Source organism: Temnothorax americanus, unplaced genomic scaffold, assembly GCF_048541705.1.
Source record: "Temnothorax americanus isolate GAGA-0224 unplaced genomic scaffold, ASM4854170v1 Scaffold14, whole genome shotgun sequence".
Lineage (NCBI taxonomy): Eukaryota > Metazoa > Arthropoda > Insecta > Hymenoptera > Formicidae > Temnothorax > Temnothorax americanus.
Genome location: NW_027509275.1, coordinates 256,567 through 282,072, shown reverse-complemented (window position 1 = coordinate 282,072; position 25,506 = coordinate 256,567). Strand labels below are relative to the sequence as shown.

General features: G+C 36.3%; 4 protein-coding genes across 15 annotated transcripts; 2 read left to right on the top strand and 2 right to left on the bottom strand.

Annotated features, from left to right (window-relative positions):
• Positions 1-326: 326 nt before the first annotated feature.
• On the top strand, positions 327-2,726 carry LOC143894426 (peptidoglycan-recognition protein SB1-like). The gene is made up of 4 exons (XM_077400668.1): positions 327-483; positions 1,552-1,715; positions 2,056-2,218; positions 2,304-2,726. The coding sequence occupies exons 1-4, from the start codon at positions 411-413 to the stop codon at positions 2,486-2,488; spliced, it is 585 nt and encodes a 194-aa protein (XP_077256794.1). The 5' UTR covers positions 327-410; the 3' UTR covers positions 2,489-2,726.
• LOC143894428 (uncharacterized) lies at positions 2,459-3,704 on the bottom strand. The gene is made up of 4 exons (XM_077400671.1): positions 3,548-3,704; positions 3,286-3,428; positions 3,075-3,200; positions 2,459-2,963 (listed from the first exon to the last, which is right to left on the bottom strand). The coding sequence occupies exons 1-4, from the start codon at positions 3,594-3,596 to the stop codon at positions 2,835-2,837; spliced, it is 447 nt and encodes a 148-aa protein (XP_077256797.1). The 5' UTR covers positions 3,597-3,704; the 3' UTR covers positions 2,459-2,834.
• On the top strand, positions 3,700-21,732 carry LOC143894423 (uncharacterized). Of its 12 annotated transcripts, none has more exons than XM_077400661.1 (22): positions 4,279-4,545; positions 7,942-8,099; positions 8,234-8,443; positions 9,097-9,301; positions 11,569-11,729; positions 11,849-11,980; positions 12,071-12,250; positions 12,351-12,581; positions 12,856-13,320; positions 13,787-13,999; positions 14,093-14,256; positions 14,611-14,758; positions 14,994-15,108; positions 16,042-16,173; positions 19,495-19,554; positions 19,623-19,744; positions 19,848-19,988; positions 20,053-20,257; positions 20,333-20,481; positions 20,567-20,782; positions 21,023-21,124; positions 21,188-21,732. In XM_077400661.1, the coding sequence occupies exons 2-22, from the start codon at positions 7,950-7,952 to the stop codon at positions 21,269-21,271; spliced, it is 3,585 nt and encodes a 1,194-aa protein (XP_077256787.1). In that variant the 5' UTR covers positions 4,279-4,545; positions 7,942-7,949; the 3' UTR covers positions 21,272-21,732. The 12 variants fall into 12 exon arrangements, with proteins under 12 accessions (XP_077256785.1, XP_077256784.1, XP_077256783.1 ...); XM_077400662.1 differs by lacking the exon at positions 16,042-16,173 and adding an exon at positions 15,420-15,452; XM_077400664.1 differs by lacking the exon at positions 16,042-16,173 and having other exon boundaries at positions 4,280-4,545; positions 12,901-13,320.
• LOC143894425 (uncharacterized) lies at positions 21,691-23,683 on the bottom strand. Its single transcript, XM_077400667.1, has 4 exons — positions 23,208-23,683; positions 22,765-23,127; positions 22,384-22,687; positions 21,691-22,236 (listed from the first exon to the last, which is right to left on the bottom strand). Exons 1-4 carry the CDS (start codon positions 23,340-23,342, stop codon positions 21,980-21,982), a joined length of 1,059 nt encoding a protein of 352 aa, XP_077256793.1. The 5' UTR covers positions 23,343-23,683; the 3' UTR covers positions 21,691-21,979.
• Positions 23,684-25,506: the final 1,823 nt, after the last annotated feature.

The window sequence follows — 25,506 nt, the reverse complement described above, 5'->3', positions numbered from 1 at the left end:
AGTTTTCCGTTACCAACCATTTCGAGATTTGTTGTTAATAAAAACGTTACCTAATTAATTATTAAATAAATTATTCTAATGGATTACAAAAATTTTGTCGTAATAGATGTAAATAAACATATATAAATTAATATTCCAATTAAATGGTTTCAACACTATTATCAATGCTAAAATTCCCGTTAGTTTGTTTCCCCCCTCCTCACTCGTACAAGTCAGATAAAAACTCGTAGGGAAGTCCCGTTGGGAGAGCACATCAAATGTGCACGTATATGCGGGTACACGTACATATCTATCATAGGATCATAGGCCATGTGGACAGAGATCGTGTCCCAGGAGCAATATCTTCAATCAAATGCTTATATATTACATGCCAAGTCGCATGCGGCATCAGTATCGTTTTGCAAGTCAAAATGTACATCGCGACGACGACATTAATCTTCGCGACGGTCTACGTGACACTCGTCACTCAAGAGGCTGCTGCCAGTAATTCATTATATATATTATTTATGCCGGGTGTTAAACCGTGAATTTCGTCTTGTGCCTCCGCGTGGTCATCGAAATTTTTTAAGATATTTCTCTCACAGTTGCGTGTAAAAAGTGAAAGAATGTTTTGCGTAAACATAGCAAAATTTTTATTCTTAGTTTCAAAGATAGTTATTAATATAAATTAATTTTTTATTTTACGTAATAGTAATTGCAAGTAATTGCGCGATAAGATATAAAATTATTGTAAAACTAAAAGTGCTATTGATAAATGAATTTTCTATTTTAACGGCTCTCTTCGTGTTTTCTTGATCAATCAGAACTTATTATACTACGATTCGTGAAAAAATGCTAATTGTTGATGCCGATTGAATGATTAATAATGTACTTGCGCAACAAGTGTCGTAGTTAAATCTATTTGCATAAAGCAAAATATTTACCGACATGACAAATTATTATGAAAATATCTCGTATCTATAGAAAGATTCCCAAGATAATTGCTATCACAATGATATTATTTGCATTTCAAATAATTTCTCCCTCAAACTAAAATACGATAAACACAAATAAAGATAATTTTGATAATGCATGCAAGTGAGAAATGTTTTTACTCTTTGCTGTTTTTATAAATATTCTCTTATATTCTTATATTTTCGTGACAAATAAAAATTAGAGGCATGCATGTAATTATTTTATAATAATATTCATTTCAGTCTTAGTATTCAGGGATTCAACTCGTGTTTGAGAAACAATATTGCTAGCCGAGTGATATAAAGTATTCTGTTCACGTAAAATATAAAGATGACATACATATAAAAAGCATGTGGACATATAATTGTTTGTATTCGTGCTCTAGAAAACAACAATTATATATGCAATACAGTTTTATATTCAAAGTTCTATATTAGTCTATTAAAATAACAAATTTTCTAAATTTATTTAAATAAATTAGATTTTATATATATATATATAGAATTAAACTTTAATCAATTAATTTAATTGAAAGTTGCTATATTTTTACATTAAAGTACAATCATTGGTTTCTAATTTTAATTGCTTTTTTTTTAGATAGCCCAAACATCATTTCTAGAGCGCAATGGGGCGCTAGAGCACCAAAATCGCCAGCTTTAAATCTGAAATCAAACCCAGCGCCTTACGTGATTATTCATCATTCGACTGGCTCCGGCTGTGAAACTCAAGCTATATGTCAGTTAAATGTGAGACAGTTCCAGGTAATTTACACCGTGCCTTTCCTCGCGCGTACACTTGGCGTGAGACACTACCGTATCTCTTGATCAGAAAACAAAATTTTTTCTGGCCAACAAATTTTTGAACAATTGAATTTACAATTCAATTGTTCACAATATTCTATATTCTATATTCTATATTCTATATTTTATATATATATATATATTATATATATATATAACAAGTGTATCCTCTATTAAATAGAATCGACGCTCTATATTAAATAGAATAGGATTTCTGCTTCTGTTTTTAATTTTGTGTTTGAATAAGTAATAAATTTAATGATACCTGCATATCACAACAAGTATCAAATTTTATTTCAAGAATGATCACATGAACAGAAGAAACTGGGCCGATATTGGCTATAATTTCCTAGTCGGTGAAGATGGAAACGTTTACGAGGGTCGCGGATGGGACAAGCAAGGCGCTCATTCTGTATCTTACAATAAGAAGAGTATCGGAATTTGCATCATCGGAGATTACAGTCGTAAGTAATATCAGAAATCACGGATTTGTTATTAGTGTTGTTTGTACGCAATGTGTATTTCTCTAACGTGCTTTCTTCTCATTAGACCGAACACCAAACGCAGCGGCGGTACAAGCAGTAGCTAACTTGATCGCTCATGGAGTACATAACCATAAAATAAAGAATGATTACAAGCTTCTTGGGCATTCACAAACCTGGGCAACCAAATGTCCCGGAAACAGTCTTTACACAATGATAAAATCGTGGCCTAATTGGTCGCCAAATCCATAAATTAAATATAAATAATTTTTATCAGTCGCGATCGGAATTATTGTAAACGTGATTTCGTAATCGATTGACAATCATACGGATATTTACAATGTTCGCAGCGTACTTAACTCCATCAACGTCAAAATTTTCGTCATCATTAATTTCATATTAGTGTATATCACTTTATCGAACTATAATTAATATGTAAATATTTGTAAAAATAAACCAAAAAGTCTTTGTTTATATACATATAAAGAAATATGATTTAATTCAATTCCATTTTTACCAGCATATCTTATTATAAAATATTAATTAATAACAGTATTATTGGCGATTAGCAATTAAATACATAATTTTTATGTGATTATTATACATGGACAGTAACAAGGCCATTAAGGTAGGTATCATAAGTATCCTCTTCGGTCCTGACACAAATTTCCAATCTCGAGAAATCGAGTGCGACATCATTGATTTTGTAATCAATCTGGTCCCTTATCTGAGATAAAATTAATTATTTAATTCTTTATATTCTCAATATGGGTAAATATCACTGCTGAGTTTAACACTCTTGAAAATGTAGAGTAGCAAACGTGATATGATTACGCACCTGCAGGTGAATTTGTTTGCCGAATTGCTCATTCAACTTTTCTATGCACACTTTCGTTCCATACGGAATACCAGACCTCAAATTACCGGCGACGGTGACGTAACGAGCGCGACCGTCAAGGTAATCCTAAAACGGATTTGAACATAGCAGAGAGAATAGTCCGCAAATCATTTTTGCATCTCCACACTACGTCTGTCATAACTATACGAACCTGGAGAGTATTCAACATTTTTCCTTGGTCGTCTAGGTGATTACGTTTATCGTCTGTCCCAAATACGGGATAATATGCAGAAAGAGACACGTTGTAGAAAGCATGTCCCATACATTTCAAGTCCGTCCTGTTCAAGCTGCTGTCTGAAGTCAATTATGCTAATTAAAGTGTATTCGAGCAAAATTAAATATTTGAAAAATTTAATCGCTAAAAATATAATTTCTTAGCGGTATGTCAAATTGTTAAGAGTAAAGTTGCTTACCAGTAGCAAGAACCGTGGAAAACAGAAAAAGGACGAAAATCGCAAACATTTTCGTAATCGAATAACGCAACTCGTAACGATCTCACGGCAATAATCGTTCTGACCGCCGAATGACCAAGTCCTCTTTTTAAAGCTGACCCACCTTGATACAACGGCGAGCGGAATTTGCTAACGCTTGACAATTTACTCAATCGCTTCCGAATACATTCTAATAAATAAAAGGAATCGAAATCACCGTGCACAGCATATATACTGTCCTCCTAAATAAATTGTCCATCACATAATGGATCATGTCGCACATAATAGCCAGCAATACGAAACACTTTCTTACGCAACACATAATTATAGTTCATCTGCTCTAAATTTCAACGTGTCTGAACGGGATCGATTATTTGTACTACGTTAAAAGTCGATTATCGTATAATAAAAATAAAATTACATTGTGCTCGCACATTACGTTATAAATTATAGATTATTGTTTTATTAATACATCTCATGGCTTTCTGTGATGTCAGAAATATTTCATAAAAATATATTTACGCATGCGTAACGTCTTTTTCGCGAGGTTCTGAACGTGGAACAATAAATGATCGGCTATCCAGATGGACCATTAAAAAGTTTGATTGTCGCTTCCATGGCGGCATTATGGCACCGAAGCTACTTTCGCGAGCTATACCCTCGTAAATAATATAAGACTTGAGTTAACGGGACACGTGGAACACTGTGCATCGTCAGTCTTAGGAAGTTGCTCGTAGCTTTCGAACGCGCGTTTTACTTCGTTCCGAGATAAAAGGTGTTGTTATGTAATACGATGAATCAGAGAGACGTTTTCGATACAGTAGCGAATTAAGCAGAGTGCTATCAATCATCGACATTCCATTAAGAAACGAGAATGGAGTTTTTCATTAAATAATACGCGAAGCGAGACATATTTGTCCCCGATATCTTAAAAGCAACTTCGATATTATCTTATTTCTCTTGGAGGTGTGATCAAAAAGGTGATTGTCGTAGTTTTAAATTGTTATAGTTTTAGAACTATACAGCACATATACCTACATTGTTGTACAATACGTACATTTTTCTGCTTTTTATTTTATCATTACAAATTCAATCTAGTTTGTTATGTTAAAATATAAGTTAGTACACTGGCTGTCTGGTGTCACAAGCTTTTCAATCTTTCAATTGTCTTTACTATAATTTACTGTATGTTTCAACAAAAGTAAAATCAGTTGAAGAGTTCGCGCGACACGGAGATACCTAAGCCGTAGCATGATCGATGTGTCATTGCACCGTACCCACTAACATCGATTGCGACACTGTGATACGAGAGCAAATAAGTAAGACTAGAAAATAATGTAAGATATAAAAACGGAGAAATGGATACGAAATTAGAACGCGACGAAATATGATAGTTCGATAGTCGTTAGTCTCGTTTCCTTAGTCGACCACCCTGTCAGGGTTACTGCGACAGCGCCGATGAATGAGAGATAAAAGTCATCCCTGAAAGTTTTCTTTCACGAAGATATCGACTAAAGTTATTTTCGTGTCAAACAACGTTGCTCGATTAACAAAAAACACATCTCGTAATGAATTCGTTTCTGCATTATTTCATCACGTCAGACACTGCAATGTCAATTACCATTGTGAAATATCACAAGTTTGTTTCATTTAGCCTTAATTATGCACTAACGCGTATTACTGTGAAAAAAATATCTGTTTTATCAAGGGAATATTCATTCTCTTGCCCTTGCCGCTCATTTTTATTAGTGTCAGCACGTATCATCTGTGTAATGGGATTACTCTATTTGATTAGCACATCAGCTTATCACATGAAGAATGAGTTTGACTAAAGCAAATCTGTAATGCGTTTTAATATTAGTATAAATTATTTATCTTTCTGAATCCACTGTTTTCTTTTCTTTTACTGTTTATTAATCAAGATAAAGATGTAATATACTGATTGCTAGAAAATTATAACGTAATAGAAATACTTAGAATACTCTTTATTTTATTAAATTCTCATATTCTAAGTTTCACGACGGTGTTTCTATTATTATGACATAATTTACAGTTATACTGTGACACGCAGTTATTGACGCAGCAGGGAAAGATAAACACAAATGGCGCATCGCTTATTCCGTTTTACGAGACGATCGACCGCAGTGCTAGTCTCGGATAAAAAAATGCCATTCTGTCGAAATAAATCAACAATGACTGTGTCAAAGCAATTTTAGCATAAATTCTTGATTGACCTTAATTTTTTATTCATTCGTCCGAATTGGACGCGAGGACGAATACAAGGGCTCCTCCTTAAAAACCCTTCAGAATAGCACAAGCTTTTCGCCCGTGCAAAACGCAGGTTCGCACAGGTGGCGTCGTGACGCCGAGCGTCGGCTTCATTCGACGCGCGACGCTTCCTCGTGTCGCAGCGTCGCGACGCTCGTGTGTCATATCTCTTTAGAACGCGCTGCTACGCACGTTGTTTGATCCGCACGGTCCGTATGATCGACGCAGAAATGCTGGTCACAAAGCCGGAGCTAAGCAAAGCCGATCAGGTACCGTTTTTCAATTGATGCACTACCGCATTAAAGCACTGCGGATTGAATTTAATGGGTTTTATCCTTCAATCCGTATATTTCTTAACGATCATTAAAACGAGAAACGTCTTCCTTACGTGTGCTTTAGCGCAAATATCCAAAAGTTTCAACATTGAAAGCTTAATGTGATCGAATCTATCTTGTTGGTTGGCTTTAATTTTTAAATCTACACCATGTCTATAATCTACACGCATATCAAGAGTTGCAAAATCATATTGATTGTTTTCGCGACATTCGTAATTGATATTTGAAAGGCACAATTTAATTTCTATTTATCCACACTTAATCTGTTTAGATTTAAAAAATATATGCATGAGTGTGTATAGTTTGTATCGCAAGAGTATAAAATGAAGTCATGCACAGAAAAAAAAGAAATGTTAAATCAAGTCTTATATACTCGTATATACGCAACAATCTATAATCTTGAAATACATATATAGTTCAACCAAGAAAAACAAGTTGAAATTTTTATAAGAAGATTACAGATTGTTGCGTATGTATAAGTACGGAGTATATAAGTTTTGACACTTCTTTTTTTCTGCGTATGCTAATTAACGTTAATAATTGTGTCTGTTTTACAAAGATACGTAGAACTTGTTTCGGACTCACACATAAAATCACGTGAAAAGTTTTATTCATTATCCTGCGAACGCTAATCAAGCCACATGTTATAAAATAAAAAATATATAATTAAATCCAAAAATTATCAATCTAAGTTTTATAATCATAATATATTTAAAATAATATTTCATATAAAAATTATTTAAAACGTGATTGTATAGAATGCTGAAAAACGTATTCACTCATACTTAAAAATATATCATATTCGTCAAAAAAAGTAAAAATTATTTATCTATGTTTAAAATAATAAAAACTCATGTAATTAAAAAATATATAATAATAGATGATAATTTAATAGATAATAATGCAAATAAAAACGCAAATGGAAACACATAAATCACTGTGTAGAGAGAGAGAGAGAGAGAGAGAGAGAGAGAGAGAGAGAGAGAGAGAGAGAGAGAGAATCCACGATAGTTTACATTCTATTCCACTATTGAAGTCCACGCATTGGCATTGAATAAATAGAAACAGGGAATTCACCGATTGCTTTCGCAAGAGGGGAAAGTCCAAGCATGTTCCGGATATACGGAACGCGTTTACGGTATTGAGTGAATAGCCAACTAGATCCAGTACGATAGTGCGTAATGAAATCATTATCGTGATGTAATAGCCGAAACCACATCACAGTATAATGCACTCTTTTGCGATATAGCGAGAATAATAATTGTATAATTATATGCTTCAATAATTGAAAAGAATCTGTCGGAATATAATCTCTCGACAAATTACATATTGAGGTTCTCTGACTACATATTAAAGCATGTCTATTCGCGCTTTCGACTAATATCACGTTTCGCGTGTCATGAATATCGCTATTATATTCTGACCCGCCAATCATCCATAAAGCACTATGAATATGCAAGCGAAAATCTGTTTGAATGCCGCAGAACATGCGAATCAATAACGAAAAGGAACCAGCAACGATAAAATGTTTGTTAATCTGTCTGCTGACCCTTTATAAATTATAAAACATATTGAAAAACTCTTACGCTCATTTCCATTATCAATAATAAATGCAATTACATAATTAAAAAAATATATAAGATAAAGTTTATATATATAGGATAGAATGTGTGCCTGCAAGAATTATTATACTTTTACAAATTAACTATGTCATGATTATTCTATACTCATAACATTCATCTTCTAAATTTTGGAATTGTCATTCTGTTGCAGAGGCTCAAATGCATTCGGCCGTAAAAAGTTGGTTGCATCGTGGCGAACTCGAGAAACTCGAAAATGTCGTATTGGAGGGTCGGGGCACTCGCTTGTTAGGCGAACAATCGCAGGATCTTAGAACTCGTGTCTTCCTGAAGGGACTCCCGAACTATTTGGTAAGTAATTCATCATGAATTAGACAAAATTTATGAACAGCCACCAAACTTTACCTGAAAAACTGCATTCAGACTAAGAAAGTTTCGTTAAAAGTGAACGTATCAGTAAAAATTAATCGTTTGATTTGTTTTAGACGAAGATTTCTCAAGTGCACGATGCTGTTGCACGTGGCTCGTTAGCTGAAACGCAGAAAATAATATCTGAGGAGTCGAAGAAAAAGTTGGCGATCGCGAAGGATTTATGTGGGGTACCCTTGATACACAAAGCAGTCTACTACGATCAACCCGAGATTGTTGCTTGGCTCATAGAAAATTACCCTATTACGCCACAACAGAAAGATAGAGTACGTAACGTAACACTTTCCTTTAATGCTATCTATAAACGTAAAAACGAATAAGAAACGAAACCCAAGAAACTACTGTGTCTATATTCGATCGATTTCAGTCAAAGAATCTTAAACATCAACTAATAATAAAAAACATGCTTAACTGCCATTTTTATGACCGTAAAACTAATCCAGCGAACCTCTCTCTTTCGAAATGGCTACGTTCCGAAAATAATGATTACCTTAATCTGCTAATTTATTCAAGGACCTTAACGAGCATAAACTTCGATTGGCGATATCTTCTATAATTCACAAGGTTCGCGAGGCCTATTTTCACGACAGAATCGTATCGCAACGCAGCGTTTGTCAACTTATTCGAGAAGAAGCTTCTAATAATCGAATACCTTCTTTTCTTTAGCAAAACGTTGGTCCCGCATCGCGTGACGCTGATAATAACAAAGTGTAAACCACCTGTTCTTTCCTCGCCAGCCATCAGCTTACACTTAACATGCAGACACACGAATACAAATGAAATAATCCTAATCCAGCATATATCAATGTACATTTCTTTTCGACACCCTTGCCTTTCGTCGAAGACATAAATCTCGAAAATCTAAATCCATTTATGATTAGACGATCATATTTCATATACGAAATTCTTCATTGTTTAGGAGGGACGAACAGCTTTGCATTACTGCTGCGCGTGTAAAGATCCCGATTCGATTTGGGATCTTCTCATAGAAGGCGGATGTGACGCTAGTATATGTGACAAGAAAGGAAACCCGGCCTCTTATTACCTAGAACACCCCGCGGATATTGAATTACCCGAAGTGCAAGAGATGACGACTCGACGAAGGAAAAGTACTGGAAAAGATAGTGAGTATCGTACGTTATTCTTATTTCAAGAGATAAAAATATTTGATATATTCGTGATATAAAGAAAAGTATATTCTTCTTTTCCTCTACACACATCACGCGAGATATACATCACGATATTTTCCTTTTCTAACAATAAGAATCGAGTAGATAAGTAAAGTACTTTAACGAAGTAAAAGCCGTCTTGTATTGTCAAACGATATACATATTGTATCCTCACTTCAATACCGCAAATAAGCGTGTTTAAATATTACATTAATTTCGCTAGTTTGCCAGCAAGTCGTTAAAACAATTTCGAGGAAACATCGCGAACGATTCGACGGGCAGCCTTGTGACCGGCGGCATACTATAGTGTTTTTTGCCTGTTTCCTATATTCGGATATAGATTCTTCGCCTTATACCCTACATATCCGTTTCTAATGACTGTGAAGAATCGATAGCACATAAATTCGTAAGGCAAGGCTAACTGCGGCGCTCGATATAGAAACACGATCGAAATGAAAAATTACAGACGCGATAATTTTTGTGCTCGTCTTCACGTGTCTTAAATATTCATCGCTGACGCGAATATACAGATTAAATTACAATGTAAGATAATTATGAAAAGGAAGGAAACGACTTTTCCGCTCGTTAAATGACTTCGCGTACGTAAATAGCTCGTGGATCGACCTATCGTTGTAACAAAGGCCGAGTTCTAATTTAGTCAATGATAAGAACTCATCTTCCATTCTTCGATCGTACCCGCCATGCTGGCAATTACGTTCGAGAATTGAAGTCAAAGCAATTTCCTGTAAATATACATTCCAACGATCGTCTTCTTCTCTTACGCGATTATACATAAGAAATTCTTGCTAGGTTGCTCGCGATAGACAATTTATAGCTAAAATTACTTGCTGTTTGAATAATAAATAATAATACAATAAATGAAAAATAATCTTTCGTTAGTTAGCGTTACATTGTGTGTAAAAACAGTTCAGTGGATAATTCTTCCTTTTGCTATAAAATCAGAGATTTGTTGCCTAGTCCAATTAAAGAACTACTCATTAAATCATTATATTTTGTCACAAAAAATAGACTGTCATCTCTCATCGTTTTCGTATTTGCTCGTTCAATCATTGAACCATCGTGGCAATAATAATTTATTAGAAACTCCGAAGTGTGACAGGTAAAGAATTGTAAATAGGCACAAAAGGTAGCATAATACTAGTTCTTTTTATCGGGTAGTAACGCAACGTCTATATTCACTGTATGCGCATACGGAAACATGTCAGTAATATAACAAACTCCGTACATTGCTCCACTTCTTAGAAAATTTATTAACTGGCATTTGTGCTCGCCATTCGCGTATTCAAGACGATATAAAATATTTAATGTAGCGTGCATGTAACTATTATCGAAAGCGCGCATCGATAGATCGAACCAAATCACGTCTAATTTATTTAACGATAGGTATGCTTGAATGTAGCGAACAGAGCTATTACAAATGTGTTATTTGAAGAGAATACTGACTATCGACTTTCACATTTTAATTATGCAAGCAATCTTTAATACAAATATGACGTAACTATTTTTACGAAATTATAGATTACAACAAGATTTATAGATTTAAATTAAGTAAATCTGTTATATATAAGAAGAATGTCATTTTAAGGTCTCCAGTTCTATTTTCCAACGTTTTCGCGTGATAAAGAACATACTCTAACAGAATTTGGGATTTCTCCGTCATGAAGAACATACATGTGCCACTCCGCAATTGTGCCGGCATTTAATATTTTATTAAGCCATGGATTTCTTGTCTCGAGAATTATCAAATATTTAATGTCTTTATAATAGTACGTAGAACTCGAAAAGTCATACCGTTCACAAGAACATACTTCGTAAAAACATCACTATGCAAATACAACAGTCATGAAAGACGGTCAAGCCATTTTATACCGTAATGTTATCGCAACGATTATGTGATTATTTATTTTTATTTTATTTTCCGTTTATTGTTCAGTTATTCAAATAAAAATCAATTTAATATAATTACATCTAAGTCAAGTAATTTTCAAAATTTGTCGAAGAATGAGCGTGCGGTGATTATAACTGTCTTACATTTATGTTTCGTGATTGATTTAATTGTATGTCAAATCGTTGAGAACTCTTTATATTTTTATCGGTTCCATTGTCATAATAACACATAAGCTACTCCAGATTCTTTGGTATGAATTAAATCATGAGATTTCCACGATATTGTCTAAATCGTTGTCTTTCTTCATGGTCAGGTATGGATTTTAAACCTTCCAATGTCAGGATATGGATACACAACAAAGACATCGGAAAATTACAGCAGGTGTTGTGGGAGGGACACGGATCCAAACTTCGATGCGAGACCAGCAACAATCCGCGAATAAGAAAATTCCTAGAGGCCGTGCCCTTTATTATGGTACGTCAACAGATGATAAAATAATTACATATATTTTCTAATTATTTTATTATTTATAAAATTAAAAATATTAACATCGCGATAGCTAAAAAAATTATCAAATTTTATGATTTCGGCAGGGTACAATAAAAGATATCCACGCGATGGTCATTAATAACGATTTGGAGGGTCTCAAGAAGAAATTGGATGAACCTATTTCGCCCATTGTTTTGTCAGGCAAGGACGGCAACGGCTTAAATACCCTACACAAGGTAAGCTCTCTCGACGAAAATCCAAAATAAATTTTTTCAACTGCTAAAAGTCGAGGCAAGAAAAATCCCTCCTATCTTTTTCATCGCAAGGCTGCTGGTTTGGGATACACAAACATCGCGCGTGAAATTCTCGAAAGATATCCCGCAACAGTAACAGCTCAGGACAACGAAGGAAAAACTCCGTTACATTATGCAGCTGCGATTAAGGACGACGGCGTCATGTACGATCTCCTGACAGAGTACGGAGCCGACGAAAGTAAACTGGATAATGTGAGTACTAGTTGGCTACTTGTAATTGAAAGAAGAAGATAATTAATTAATAAGATATGTGCCGCCATAATTATATCCTATAAATTTTGCTACTAATCAGAGACAAAAGGCGCCCGCATTTTACAAGAATCGCCCTTCGGACGTAGACCTGTCGAATTTGTCATTGATACCGGAAGCGCCCCGAGTTTCCGATACTTATCCGAAAAGTTGGGACTGGAGAATCTTGGACGCAGGGCAAACTATGCGAGGCATGAAAAAGGTTAGCAGTGATGATAGCGCTTTCGGTAGCGCCGAATCCACAATGAAGGATTCGGACGGCTCGAACGAGAAGGTATATTTGTCATCGTTGTCTAAGATACATGCACGACATTCTGCCTGTCTTAGCTTGAATTTGATATATTTATTATTGTATGATACACGTTTTCGTATTGAGTAATAATTATATTTAGTGCACCATTAAATCACGCGTAGCCGGACATAGAATGGCATCCCGGTCGAAATGTAGTGTCGTAGTCGGAATGAGTAGTCAGTATGAGTAGAGAATTTCTTTTTTTTTTCCTCCTTCAACACGAAGAGGGGGGAGAGTTTCCCGTTCGTAATTCCAGGTCAATGATATGATGGATTATTTGATGGGAGATTTGGTGGAACAGAAAGTCGACGATGAGCAACAAGAGAACGAAGAAGCCGAGACTCCAAATGGAGACGAGGAGGAAGCACAGAATGTAGACGAGGAGAAAGCACAGAATGGAGATGAAGATGAGGCGAACGACGGGGGAGACGAAAACGAAGTCGCAGAAAATAACGAGGATAATGCCACGAATGAGAATGAAGGGGAGCAAGAGGAGAAGGCATCATCGGACGATGACGTGGTAACTGGACCTGTCGCGGAGCCAACGAAGGACGAGGAGGATGGGCCTGAGGCCGCCGTTAATGAGGACGGTATTTACGAAGAAGTCCCGAAGATCGAGGAAACTGCTGCCGATAACGAAACCGCCATCGAACACGATGAAAGAAACGAGCCTAGCACCGGCGATTCCGGCGTCGACGATCCTACGCAAGACGAGGAGCAGGTATTGCCTTAATTAAATTTATCACGATCACTGCACTGCGCCTTGTATAATACAAAACGAGAAGCCGGGATATAACAATCTATGTCCGTCCCTGGAATTACAACATTATGTAACAATTATGTATAATAATGTAATAGTAATTACATTCAATAAATTCAATAATAATACTTTTTAAATTGAGAAAAAATTTGCCGTTCACTTCTTTCAGTAAAGTGAAGAAAATAAATTCTTACGATTCCTCAGACAAGTCTATTTGTAAGACTCGAGTTGCCAGCGAGAGCTACTAAATGTTTTTTTTAGACGGACACCTTGTGTGCTATACACACATACGTATGGAGTATGCGTAGGCGCGGCGAGAGACATACGATCGATTCGCATGTAGGATTCCCACATGCGATTAATATCTTTTATCGATCGTCTATGTGTCTTTTAGCCGTGCGCATGATTTTGTACCTGAATGTAACAGCAGGTCATCGTTGGCGAGCACAAGGAGCCCGCGGAGGTAGAATTGACTGAGGGTAGCATGGCCCGGGATTCAGAAGTGGAGGGTCTGCTGGAGAACGGTAATATGGAACAATTAGCGGCTCTCGTTCTCAACGGCGAAGGCCGACGACTGGTCGGACGACAGACCGGAAATCCTGAACTCCAGGCTTTCATCGACAACGTTCCGGCTTACATGGTATGTCATTGCTACGCGATAACAGAACGCAAGAATGGAACATAGACACGTGTAATATATTTATGTATAAAATATATTGTTCCGTAATATAAGGGAAAAATTCATGCCGTGCACATAGCAGCGCGAGAGGGGAATCTTCGCGACCTGCAAAGCGCATTGGATCGGCGCAAATTCGCGATAGCGCGAAACGAATCGTCGCCTCACGGTGCAACGCCATTGCACGTGGCCGTTGTCTTCGGAAATACCGCTGTCATCAGGTATTTAATTAACTTATTTATCACGTCACAAGAGTGACTTTTAAAAGTTGCAGATAGATTATTAAAAAAAAATTGCGCCGCGTTTTGATGACAAAATTTCATAATTTCTTTTTTTATTTATAATCTATACACTGCAACTTTTAAAAGTCAGTAGCTCGTTGTTCGAGTAAAAAAAGATACTAATAAAAATATTAAAGAAGCAGGTATTGTCGTCTATATAATCAACCAATTGCCGTCGATACTAGCTCATGATTTATCCCAACCATATCACGATAGACTTTTGTTCGAATGACAGGCTATAAACCGGCACTATCAACTCACGCCATTCGGTTGAATATTTTATACCTGATTTAGGTACCTAGCAGGCAGGTTTCCAGAAACCGCCAACGCAATCGACCTCGACGGACGTACTCCGTTGCATTACGCGGCAACGCTCGCGGACAACGGTCATTATTACAATCTTTTGCTACACCTAGGTGCCAATCCTTTAGTAGAGGATAATGTGAGTGCTATTATAATATTTTACTGCGATCTTTATTAATATCGCAATTCTGCGATCACGAGTAGAATAAAATTCAATGTTATGCCTTCCGACTAAATAATGGAATTTTAAAACAAAGTTCGAATTCTAAAAAAGACAAATTAATTTAATGCTAATAAGTACACGCAGAATTCTCCCGAATTAACTATTCCATTGCAAGCGAAGTGTCCATAAAACTTTATCTTTTGTCATGTAGTTCGAACAAAAGGCGGATTATTACAAGCAAAATCAAAGCGATTTGTCGCACAAAAAGCTTCTTCGAGATTTCGGGGCTAGCGAGAAGCTCGCCGACGAAATGTTGACGGATAAAGGTATATCTTGATTTGAGACATTTTAAAGCACCATCGGCAATATACATATAAAAAAAAAATCGTGACATAAACCGTCCGGGCACTCCTTCTCGTGATATCACTCTTCATGTTTTATGTTCGTAAAGATGGTTCTGATTGAAAGTTAAAATCTCATAAAGATCTTCGACAACGTCGCACCTGGCACGAATATTCTATGTGTCGCGATTTCGTGAAGTATCTATTAACTGTTTCCCGCTCGCACACAAAAACATTGTAAATTCAATTATTTTATAACATCCAGTTTCGTACATGAACGATTTATATCTTTCTAGACAAACGCAATCAGATCATCCCTCAAACACCGCGTAAGAATCGTAGTCGAAATACTTGGTGAAAGCACAAGTGTTACTGACTTTCTGATTTTGTGGATTGATTTGACACTTTGCTCGATTATTTTCATAATAGCTTGTGATCAAGTCAACATTTTAACACCTCAGCGCGTTGATCGAGCTAAGGTGTAAAATATAAATTCGCTACATATGCTTTTATTCCAAGTCCAATACATTAGTTATACAATTATTGTAAGATCAAGAAAAATTGAATTCTAATTGTAAGGCGATTTAGTTATTTCACAATTCTATCATAATGAAATAAAATTCTTGATCTCGCAATAGTTATCCTTTAGAACTTTTCAACATTTTAAATGTGCAAAAGATCATTATCATGCATTGTGAAACAAATCCGGACAAATCAATTTCATCTTCACTTTTTCAAGTAAAATATTCCATTTAAAATTCAATTTTCCAACATTCGCTCTTTGATAATTGTTACTAACATTATCGCGAAATTTGCTTAATCGCTTTTTCTCGTCAACCTATATCTCTCAACGCCGATGGTTGTTAACCCGGCTATTCTTTCAATCGCCGCTGTTACTGATTCGGCCGAGATCTACAGTACCCGGAGGTGATATCTACTCGGCTCGACGGGATGTGAGCGAGCCCGAGATCCTGGCCACCCTGGAACGATGTTTCCGATTGCTGGTGGGCAACCGACGATTGTCGATACCGAAGACACCGTCGAACGCCGGTACACTAGTCGCTCGTTGCCTGAGACAGCCCGTATTCGATTTGATCAAGCACCGTGTGACTCGCATGGATCACAATCTTTTTGACGTGATCTGGCCTGCTCTGAAAAGGTACGGTACCGTCACGGGCAACAACAGCAAGATCAACAGCGCCCGCTCGAGCATCAGCAGTGTCGCGGACGAAGATCACGGTTACGGCGTGGTCGCGCCCGACTTCGAGAGTTACGTCGTCTTCACGGAGTTCTTCGATCCCTTCATTCGGGAGCTGCACTGCGTAACTGCAAGCGGCGACCTACCCGATCACCCACCACCACGTTTCTTCAACATCAACAACGAAGAGGACGAGGAGCGCGAGGAGGCCCCGCCGGATGAAGCGATCGTTATCGCGATCGAACAATATGATTTAGACTCGACCGCCAAATTTATCCAAGCCGGTATTTTAGAGTGCACTCGGAACCTAGTTAATTACAGCCTGCCATTGACTTTGACGGTCAATCAATTGGAAGAGGTCGAGAGGGAAATCACCAATCAGCTAATGAGCCCAGAGATAACTGACCTGTTGGCGGAAGGCAGCAGCGAGGACGAGGCCGGCACGTATTTCACGCTCAGCGAAATTCTCGATCAACCCAGCCGAATACGGGCGCAATTGGCGGCAGCCGGTCTACTGCTGCCGATCACAGAATTCGAGCCGAACGACGACCGGCGTCTTCACGGCAAGCACTGGCCTTACGGGCGTGGTGTGTACGTCACCACCGCCGGCGATCTCGCCGCGTGGGTAAACATTCAGGATCACTTGAGGATCATTTGTCGTACCAACGAGAACCGGCCAGGCCTTGTTGGTCGGGCTTACGTCAGGGTAGCTAAACTGATGATGATATTCGACCAGAGGCTGAAGTTTAAACGGAATCAAAAACTAGGTTTTCTAACCGCCCGCCCGCACACCCTCGGCAACACCATCAGATTCTGCTTCATTGTACGATTCCCTGAACTTTCGAAAACGCCTGAAAATTTGCGGCATCTGTGCGTGGTGCGCGGCCTGAACGTGCGCGACACCGTGAAGAGCGATATGGTGAGGGTCAGCAATCAGCAATCGCTATCCATTACCGAACTGCAGACCCTCCAGGACTTCTGCAGAGCGGTGCACAACATCATCACACTAGAGAAAGAATTGTCGTTGAACAACTCGATGAAGATCGCCAATCTTATCACTGGCATATTTCGCAAGCGGACGAACGCGTCGAGAAATCTCAAGACACAGATGAATTGATAGTCATGATTACGGAGACAATATTAGATTTTAAGTTTTTAAGGATGATCTGTAATATAATCATCTTCTGCCTGCTTCATAGACAAAATCGGCAACCAACCAACAGTTTGTCAAAAACAAACTCGACAAAGCAGCCAAACGAGTAGTATCGAAAATAATTCGTATACAATGGTATTTTAAATAACTTATCAAAAAAATCGCTGATCTGTTCTAGAAAATTTTGCGAAGCAAAAATTTTACTCAGACATATTTAAGCCTAAGAAGCGAAACGACTGATTCATTATTTACTATTAGATATTCCTGTTCGACATATAATGAATCACGATTATTAATTGTGGTTATTAAGAACGTTCAATTTATTGACATTCTAGGCGATAATTTAATTCCTTATTTAACGACACTATATATGACCGTTGTTCGCCTTTGAGAACCTTCGTTCTTTACCTTCTCTTAAGTCTTTCTATAAAAAAACACTTACGCTTATTCATGGAAATCTTCTGTGATAATTATCAGCCAATGTTTCATCGTCAATTACTCTTCGCAGACTGAACTTTTTAAATAACGCTTAGGCTATAATGAGATTAATGAGCGAGAGGGAGAGAGAGAAATGCGTTGGAAAGATGTGTGAACGTTATTTTGTTTTCTCTCGTGCACCCAGCGTCTCTCTTACAAAACGCTAAATCATAATCGTAGTCGCTCTATTAATTGGATTAACTGACGACGAGAACGCAGGATTGCTGATTAGGTTAGTAAACGATCAGCATTGTTGGTATAAACACGACACCGTTATCGCACAACGTTTCACAATCGTGCTTTGTAAATCTTTGTTCTTTCGGGATAATTCAGTAAATTCTAAGAATTATTTTTGTATAATGTAACATTGATCGTATGAGCAACGATTTTATATGAATTCTCCTCGAAGATGCAACGAAATAAACGTTTATACAACTCAAAGATTCGTAACTATTTTACAACCGTGAGGAAATATTTCGTTCCTTATGTATCTGTAGATTATCGTATTTATAATTCTAAGCATGACCCTATTTTCATGTAAAGTCGAATATATTAAAATTCTTGACCCGATATTTTTTGGTGGCACAACAAGCTTAAAAAATGTTAAAGTCTTTTCAATAGCTTTCTTTATCTAAATGTAATGCACGAGTCGATGTTCACACAAAATCAAAATGACGAAGCACACGTCTTTCCAACTCAGTGTTATTCGTTCTAAAATGGACCTATGTACCCTTCTTTTACTCTTATTCTAATTGTAAGCATCGCAATGTGAATTTATTAATTAACAAATAAACCAATAGGCGTCTAAGTGTCAAATTGTATTTTTTATAAATATGTACAAGTATGTATACTCTATACATTTCTATTCCTATTTTGTATAATGTTGTTCAATAAAATATTCATTATATATAATGAAAGAGCAAAAAATAGAAATTGATATTCTACTCAATAATAAATTATCGATAAAAGACGGTAAAAAAATTGACATTTATACGTCTGTTGATTGACAATTGCGCGCGATTGTAATTATTCATCATATTATACAAATAATCACCAATGCACTTTTTTCAGATACAGCAAATCAACCATATTTGTTATGCAATTGTGCTTGCCTATATGCTTCTGCACGTTAGACTTGAGCTTGTATACGTATTGTATATGTATATGTATACGTATAGTATTGTAAAAAGTAATATTAATTACCGTCACGTTTTGTCGAGTTGTTTGTGTAATACACATAATTTTATAATATATTTTTAGTAAAATTGAAAACTATTATTGCATCAATATAATAAATTCCTAAATCATAGAAGATAATTAAAAGAAAAAAAACAAAGGATTACTTTGTCTGGAATTTTACTGAAACTTCATTAAAATTTGCATATGCTATATATGAATGCAATAATTGTTTTCAGTAAAAAATAGATTGCATTAACTACGAATAACGTGCATGCTAGTTTAACAATATTAGTTTAACAAAATTTTCAATTAAAATGACATTTTTAAAATCATTATCTGACAATCTAATGGATTTATTTTACAGATGATAGCGGAGTCGACATTCCAATATTTCGCTCGGAGGAAGGACGTTACTTAGCATCATGTAAGTAAACAGTACGTTGTATCATATTCTTCATAGAAATCAATGTAACAAGACCATCTATATTTCAGCACTTGGTGATCCCTTAATTAAAGGATTAACAGAAGTTGCTAATGCACGTCCAAAAGATCCGATTGCATATCTCGCAACATATTTATATAACTTTGCTAGCAAGAATAAAGCCAATGAACAGGTATGTGTCTGAATGACAGAAGAATTGAACGCCGTGAAATATATCATTGCTGTCGCATTAATATTGGACTGCTTCACGCTGATTTTCTTCACTCGACTTTTAGGAATCCGACGTTCTCATTATACCCGATCGCGAAGAGGAAAATTTGGGTAATGTCGAGAACCACGCGTTCGACGATGACGCCGGCTATCCCCGAAGCCCAGATTCGGACGTACCTGAATCCACATTTAGCAATCCTAACAGAGTACGTGAATAAAAATATAGCCCAACTTTCGTGAAACAAAACTTTTGAAATCGATGTTTCTTAGGACGAACATGGGCAAAGTATGATCCACTTCGCGGCGGTTCGTTCCTATTCGAAGGATGGGTTGTATCACCTGCTGCTGGAGACGCAGGTCAATGTCGGTTTCAGAGATGAATTGTATCGGACAGCCAGAGACGTTGCCGAACAGGCGAATATCCGAGAGAACGTCGAGGAGATCGATCGCTTCGTTGTTTATCTTGCGGCAAGAGGTAAGAAAAGAAAAAATACAAGCTATGCTCACATAAAAATTACGAGAACCTATACGAGCTCAATTCGATACGCAGGAGAGACTGAAAAGTTGGTCGAGCTACTGCTCGAGGGCTACGATCATATTCTCGACGCCGAAGATGACGGCGTAAACATCATCGACGTGGCCGCGCAAAGACAGCACGAAGCCACTGTGCAATTTCTGCAATCAATTCCTAATTACGTGGTAAGTTGTATAATTAGCCATGAGAAACGACATACCGTGATTTTGTGATACGACTTTTAACGCGATCGTCCGACATGTATTCCAGAATCAACGCGAAGAGGTACACGCTGCCATTCGGGCCATCGATGAGAATCGTGCGAAGGAACTATTGAGTAAAACTAATGGGGGTGGGAAATTGCTGGCGGTTGGGAAAAACTCGATCGGCCGATGCGCCCTGCACATCGCCGTACTTCGGGAAGATGAAGGGCTCGTCAAGTTTATCGCAAAAATGTATCCGGAAACGTTACGCATCGGCGATAATGTATGAATCATTGAAAAGAACACGCTCGCGTAATAAAAAGATAAAACTGGCTTAATCCCACGAATTATAATCGGTTAGAGTAAATAACTGAGCAATGTAATTTTCTAACTATAAATGTTATCATGAATCATTAGCATTAACTAAAAAAATTACTGACTGTTGACTAAAATTATAAAAAAAAAAAAAAAAAAAATATTGTGCATTTATAAAATATAAGAATATTAATCTTCCTTGTTATAGTTGGAAAGAACGGCTCTTCATTATGCAATGGGCGTGCCGTCCGTGGAAGCCTTGAGTAACATATTGATCAAGGCGGGAGCAAAACGCATTGTTAAAGATCTGGTAAGGTCACGTATTTCTATCGAATAACTGATAAAATAAGGAACTAATATTCTTGCCTTTCAGAAATCTCGGCAGCCCTCATACTACTTCATGAATAAATCTGATATTGAGCGACTTCAAGAAGAAGAGAAATCCATGACTGCGTAAATCATAAAATTCTAAAATATTTTTGCACTCGTAATAATACAATCACACTTTAATATGTTCCTGCGTTCGATTGAAATGCGTATTGAGGGCCGACGATAGAGAAGAGAAACCGATATAAATAAAGATAACGCGTCAGATAATCTCCTGTTACGTATAAATTGTTTATGACGTCGAAGATAGAATAAGTGTATTTCGAAGAATCTTAAAGCTCTTTCTACAATTTAAAAATATATGTATTCTATGTTATATTTTATTGTATTTGTACATATACTAAGAATATTTTGTAAAAAAATATTTCATTGTCAGGGCTTGAACTAACTCTGGTCGGCCCCTGTTAAGAGAAGTACAAGTGTTAGTGTGATATATGTCATCGAAAGTATACGAATTCATAAATTATGAACCATGTCAAATGTCGAGACACTTTAGTGCCTTATAAATAAATGTAATGAGACTGCAACACATATGTAGTATCATCATTTTACTCAATTGTATCAAGAATGTCGTTGTGAACGATAAAAGAATGGAAGAAAAAAAAAAGAAGAAAGAATTAGATTCAGGATTTAAAAGGCATTTAATGCTCTTGAAACGTAACTTCAAGTTTGTTGGTCATTCTGCTATTTATTATAATTTAATTCAATGCTTAACAATTTTAAATTAAGTTGTGCTTATTCGACGTATTACCTAAGGTAAATTGAGATCAAAAAAGATTTAGCGCTCTTGAACGAAATTTTTAACGTTGGTCTCGGTGGCGTTGTTTTGCCGTGTAATCATAAGGTATTCCTCGGTGATTTCCTCGGGCTGGATCTTGTTAAAATACGTCTCCCGTTCTTTGTATACATAGTATGTATCATCAAAGTTAAAATGTAATCCCAAAACTATATTTAACGCGGAGGTGTCGTATGCGTGACAACCAGAATACCGATATTGTGGTTTTTTGTTGAATCTACAGCCCGCCGATTGCGCACCTACAAATATTCAATTAAAATTTTAATATAAACGAATGAAAAATTGATATTCCCATATTCCCATACATATTCCTATCAAAGCAAGTATCAAAGTATACAAAAATACGGAAATATATCAATATAAAAATAATAATAAAGAATACCTACCAATGGGGGAAATACAATCCCTCGTCAATGCACACTGGACCCAAGGCAGCATTACTTTTTCTCTAATATCTTTAAAATTGCTAATTATTAAGTGTGATGCTCTAATCAGTGGGAGAAAGAAGAAACTCTCAGCAGAGGCATGAAAGTATTCGTACATCTTTGGATGTGTCAGTGAACTAATGGCGTGCCTTGTAGGCCAAGTCAAGATTCCAGATTTTGGACAGAGATATTTCGCGATGTCCGAGGAATTCAGACGTACATTGGAATCCATATAGATTATACTACCTAGCGTATTTAAAGCTGTCTGCGGCATAAAAGCATTATTCAATTAGTACGGTCGTTCCGTAAAACTAAATAAAGACACCCTGGACAACTACTCACTTGAATAACTAAAGGTCTATAAACATGCAGCGTGTCATCTTCGACGTGAGCAGGAAAAGGATTTAGATCAAAGTGAGTCACATTACATCTTGTAGAATTACAGGCGAGTCTAATACTTTGTAAGGAATCTTCGTTTAAACCGACGCTATAAATTACAATACTATTATTTGGCAAAAAATGGCTGACGTTCCTAACGAAGCCATAAATATATTGCTCGTTTCCAGGCCTTACGAGCGACACAACCGTTACATTATGAGGTTTTGGACTGATCGGCGTGGTGGTAGTCTGTCCATCCAGACCAAGCAACGCAAGGTACTTAGAATCCGTCACTAGACGTTTCTCCTCAACGTCTTTTAAATTTTCCTAGAAGCAAGATTTTTGCGCGTAAGACTAATGGAAAGATAAACGACACGGTAGTGTTTGCTAAATAACAATATACTTACCTGGAAGCTCCGCAACTGTTTGTGAGTCTCCGTCACTAGAGTCTGAATGGAAGGTCGTTGATTGCTGAAAGCGATGAAAACGATGCTGCTGCCTGCTATGCAGATAAGCAACAGTAGCAGGCCTTTGATACGCATCGCTCATCGTTTAATGAGATTTTGTGGGCAATCGGAGACAATAATACTGACTACGTTACGTCAAGAACGTCCCTTTTAGGTTAGTCTCTCGTCGCAGCCTCATAATACGTCACGTTGCGAAAGACTGAGCACCGTAGAAACTCATATCTAATGCATGAGCGATCAGCACGGTTTATCGGCCTAATGTTTACAAACTTACGAACGATTAGATCAGGCCTCCGATAACAAACTATTCCCGCGAGTCTGACAGACCAGACAAACGTTTTCCCTCGTAGGGGATTTCATTCTGCATAAAACATGACGTAAAACTTGGAGGCAGTGATGCCAGTCGGAATGAGAACGCGACTACTCACACCGTCAAAGCAGATGGAGGAGATACACAACATACATACACAAACAAACTTACACCTTACGCACACAAAAGAAAAAGTAGATATAGGTATGTGCTGTCGGAGTTAGGGTTTAGATTTAAAATTAGACTTGAGACTTTTTTTAGATCTCTAGATTTTAGATCTTCGGACACTAAAAAAAGGCACATGTGCTTTACCACATATGCTTGCAATATTTATATATAATATGTTTGTAATAATTTTTTAAAAAAATATTTAATGCAAAAACAATTGTTTTAATGTATTAAGATAAAAAATATGCAAAGAGAAAAGATAAAAATATTTTTTAACTAATTTAATTAATTTTTCCTTAGAAATTATATTCAGATATTTTTTACTGCATAATTCACAATTTTAATTCGTGTGCTTGAAAATGCTGGCTAGATTTTGACATAAAGTATTTTTTTTCAATGCTTATTCTTGTTCTTCTCATAGAATATTTACAGTTCTCTAATTCAATAATCCACGAGATAAAACATTGAAAATTTTATGATAATAAAACGTAATACGGAATAACATAAAAATAGAGAATTGAAATGATTATATAAGAATAGAGAGAAACATTTTTATAAATTTCTATTTATGAGATGACAGAAGTGATAATAAGTGGATTTTCATCTAAAAGTATTAAAATAATGTATTATAATATCTTCAGAATTGATATATATATATATATATATATATATATATAAACAATATATCTTTACGTATAATATATCAAGCCTCAGGGCTTATAGGCAATAAAAATCACAGTCTTATAGCGTTTTTCACTGGCAGAACTGGTGCGCACTCAGTGCACATTAAAGCCGTTGTACACTGATTTAAAGTCTCTAATATTTAAAGTAAAATGCAAATATTTCGACTGATAAAATACTCAGTACATATTTTACCAAATAAGTGCAATAAAGAATATTGAGGATTTCATGATTTAACCCGATTATATTAAACATACACTTTACGTTGGTTTGTGTACGACGGCTTTAATGTGCACTGAGTGCGCACCGACTCTGCCAGTGAAAAACGCTATTTTAATTACGCAGGTTGGATATGTAAACACATTCAATTGAGAAAACAACATCGTAACTAGTTTAATGAATCAGTTCTGTGATTCAGACTGTGATTTTTATTGCCTAAGGCTGGGTTTCCACTGAGCGCGTCGCGTCGTCTGTCGTCTGTCGTTCGCGTAACCAATCTAAACATTTCGTCACAAATTATGTAATAAAATAAGATGTTTTAATTGCGATGGAGATGACTCGATGCGTGACGCGCTCAGTGGAAACTCAGCCTATGCCCTGAGGCTTGACACATAAAAGATATATATTGTTTTTTTATGTTTACATATTTTTATTTGCCAACGCAATATATAACTCAGAACTTCAAAGGTAACAAGTCAAGTAGAAAGAGGTATCACAAGCTAGCTGTTTTTAATAATTTCCACAGATATAAACTGTTTCATCTAACAAAGATATTAAGGAAAATTCAAGCAAGAATAATAATTATCGCATAGAATTAACCAATTTTTGTGTTATTTTCAATACGTATACGATATATACATCATCTAATCCTTATTTCTTTACCTGAATTTAAGTAATATTTAAAATTATTTCGCGCGATGTATATATATATATATTTTTTTTTTTAAGTTTTAAAATAATCTTAAGAGAGCTGCAGTCTTCAATAAATCTAAAAAATTTAAAATTCTGTTCTAATTTCAGCGTTCTTACTACAATAAATATCATGTTTTTCATAATAATTACATTACATAACTTTATAAG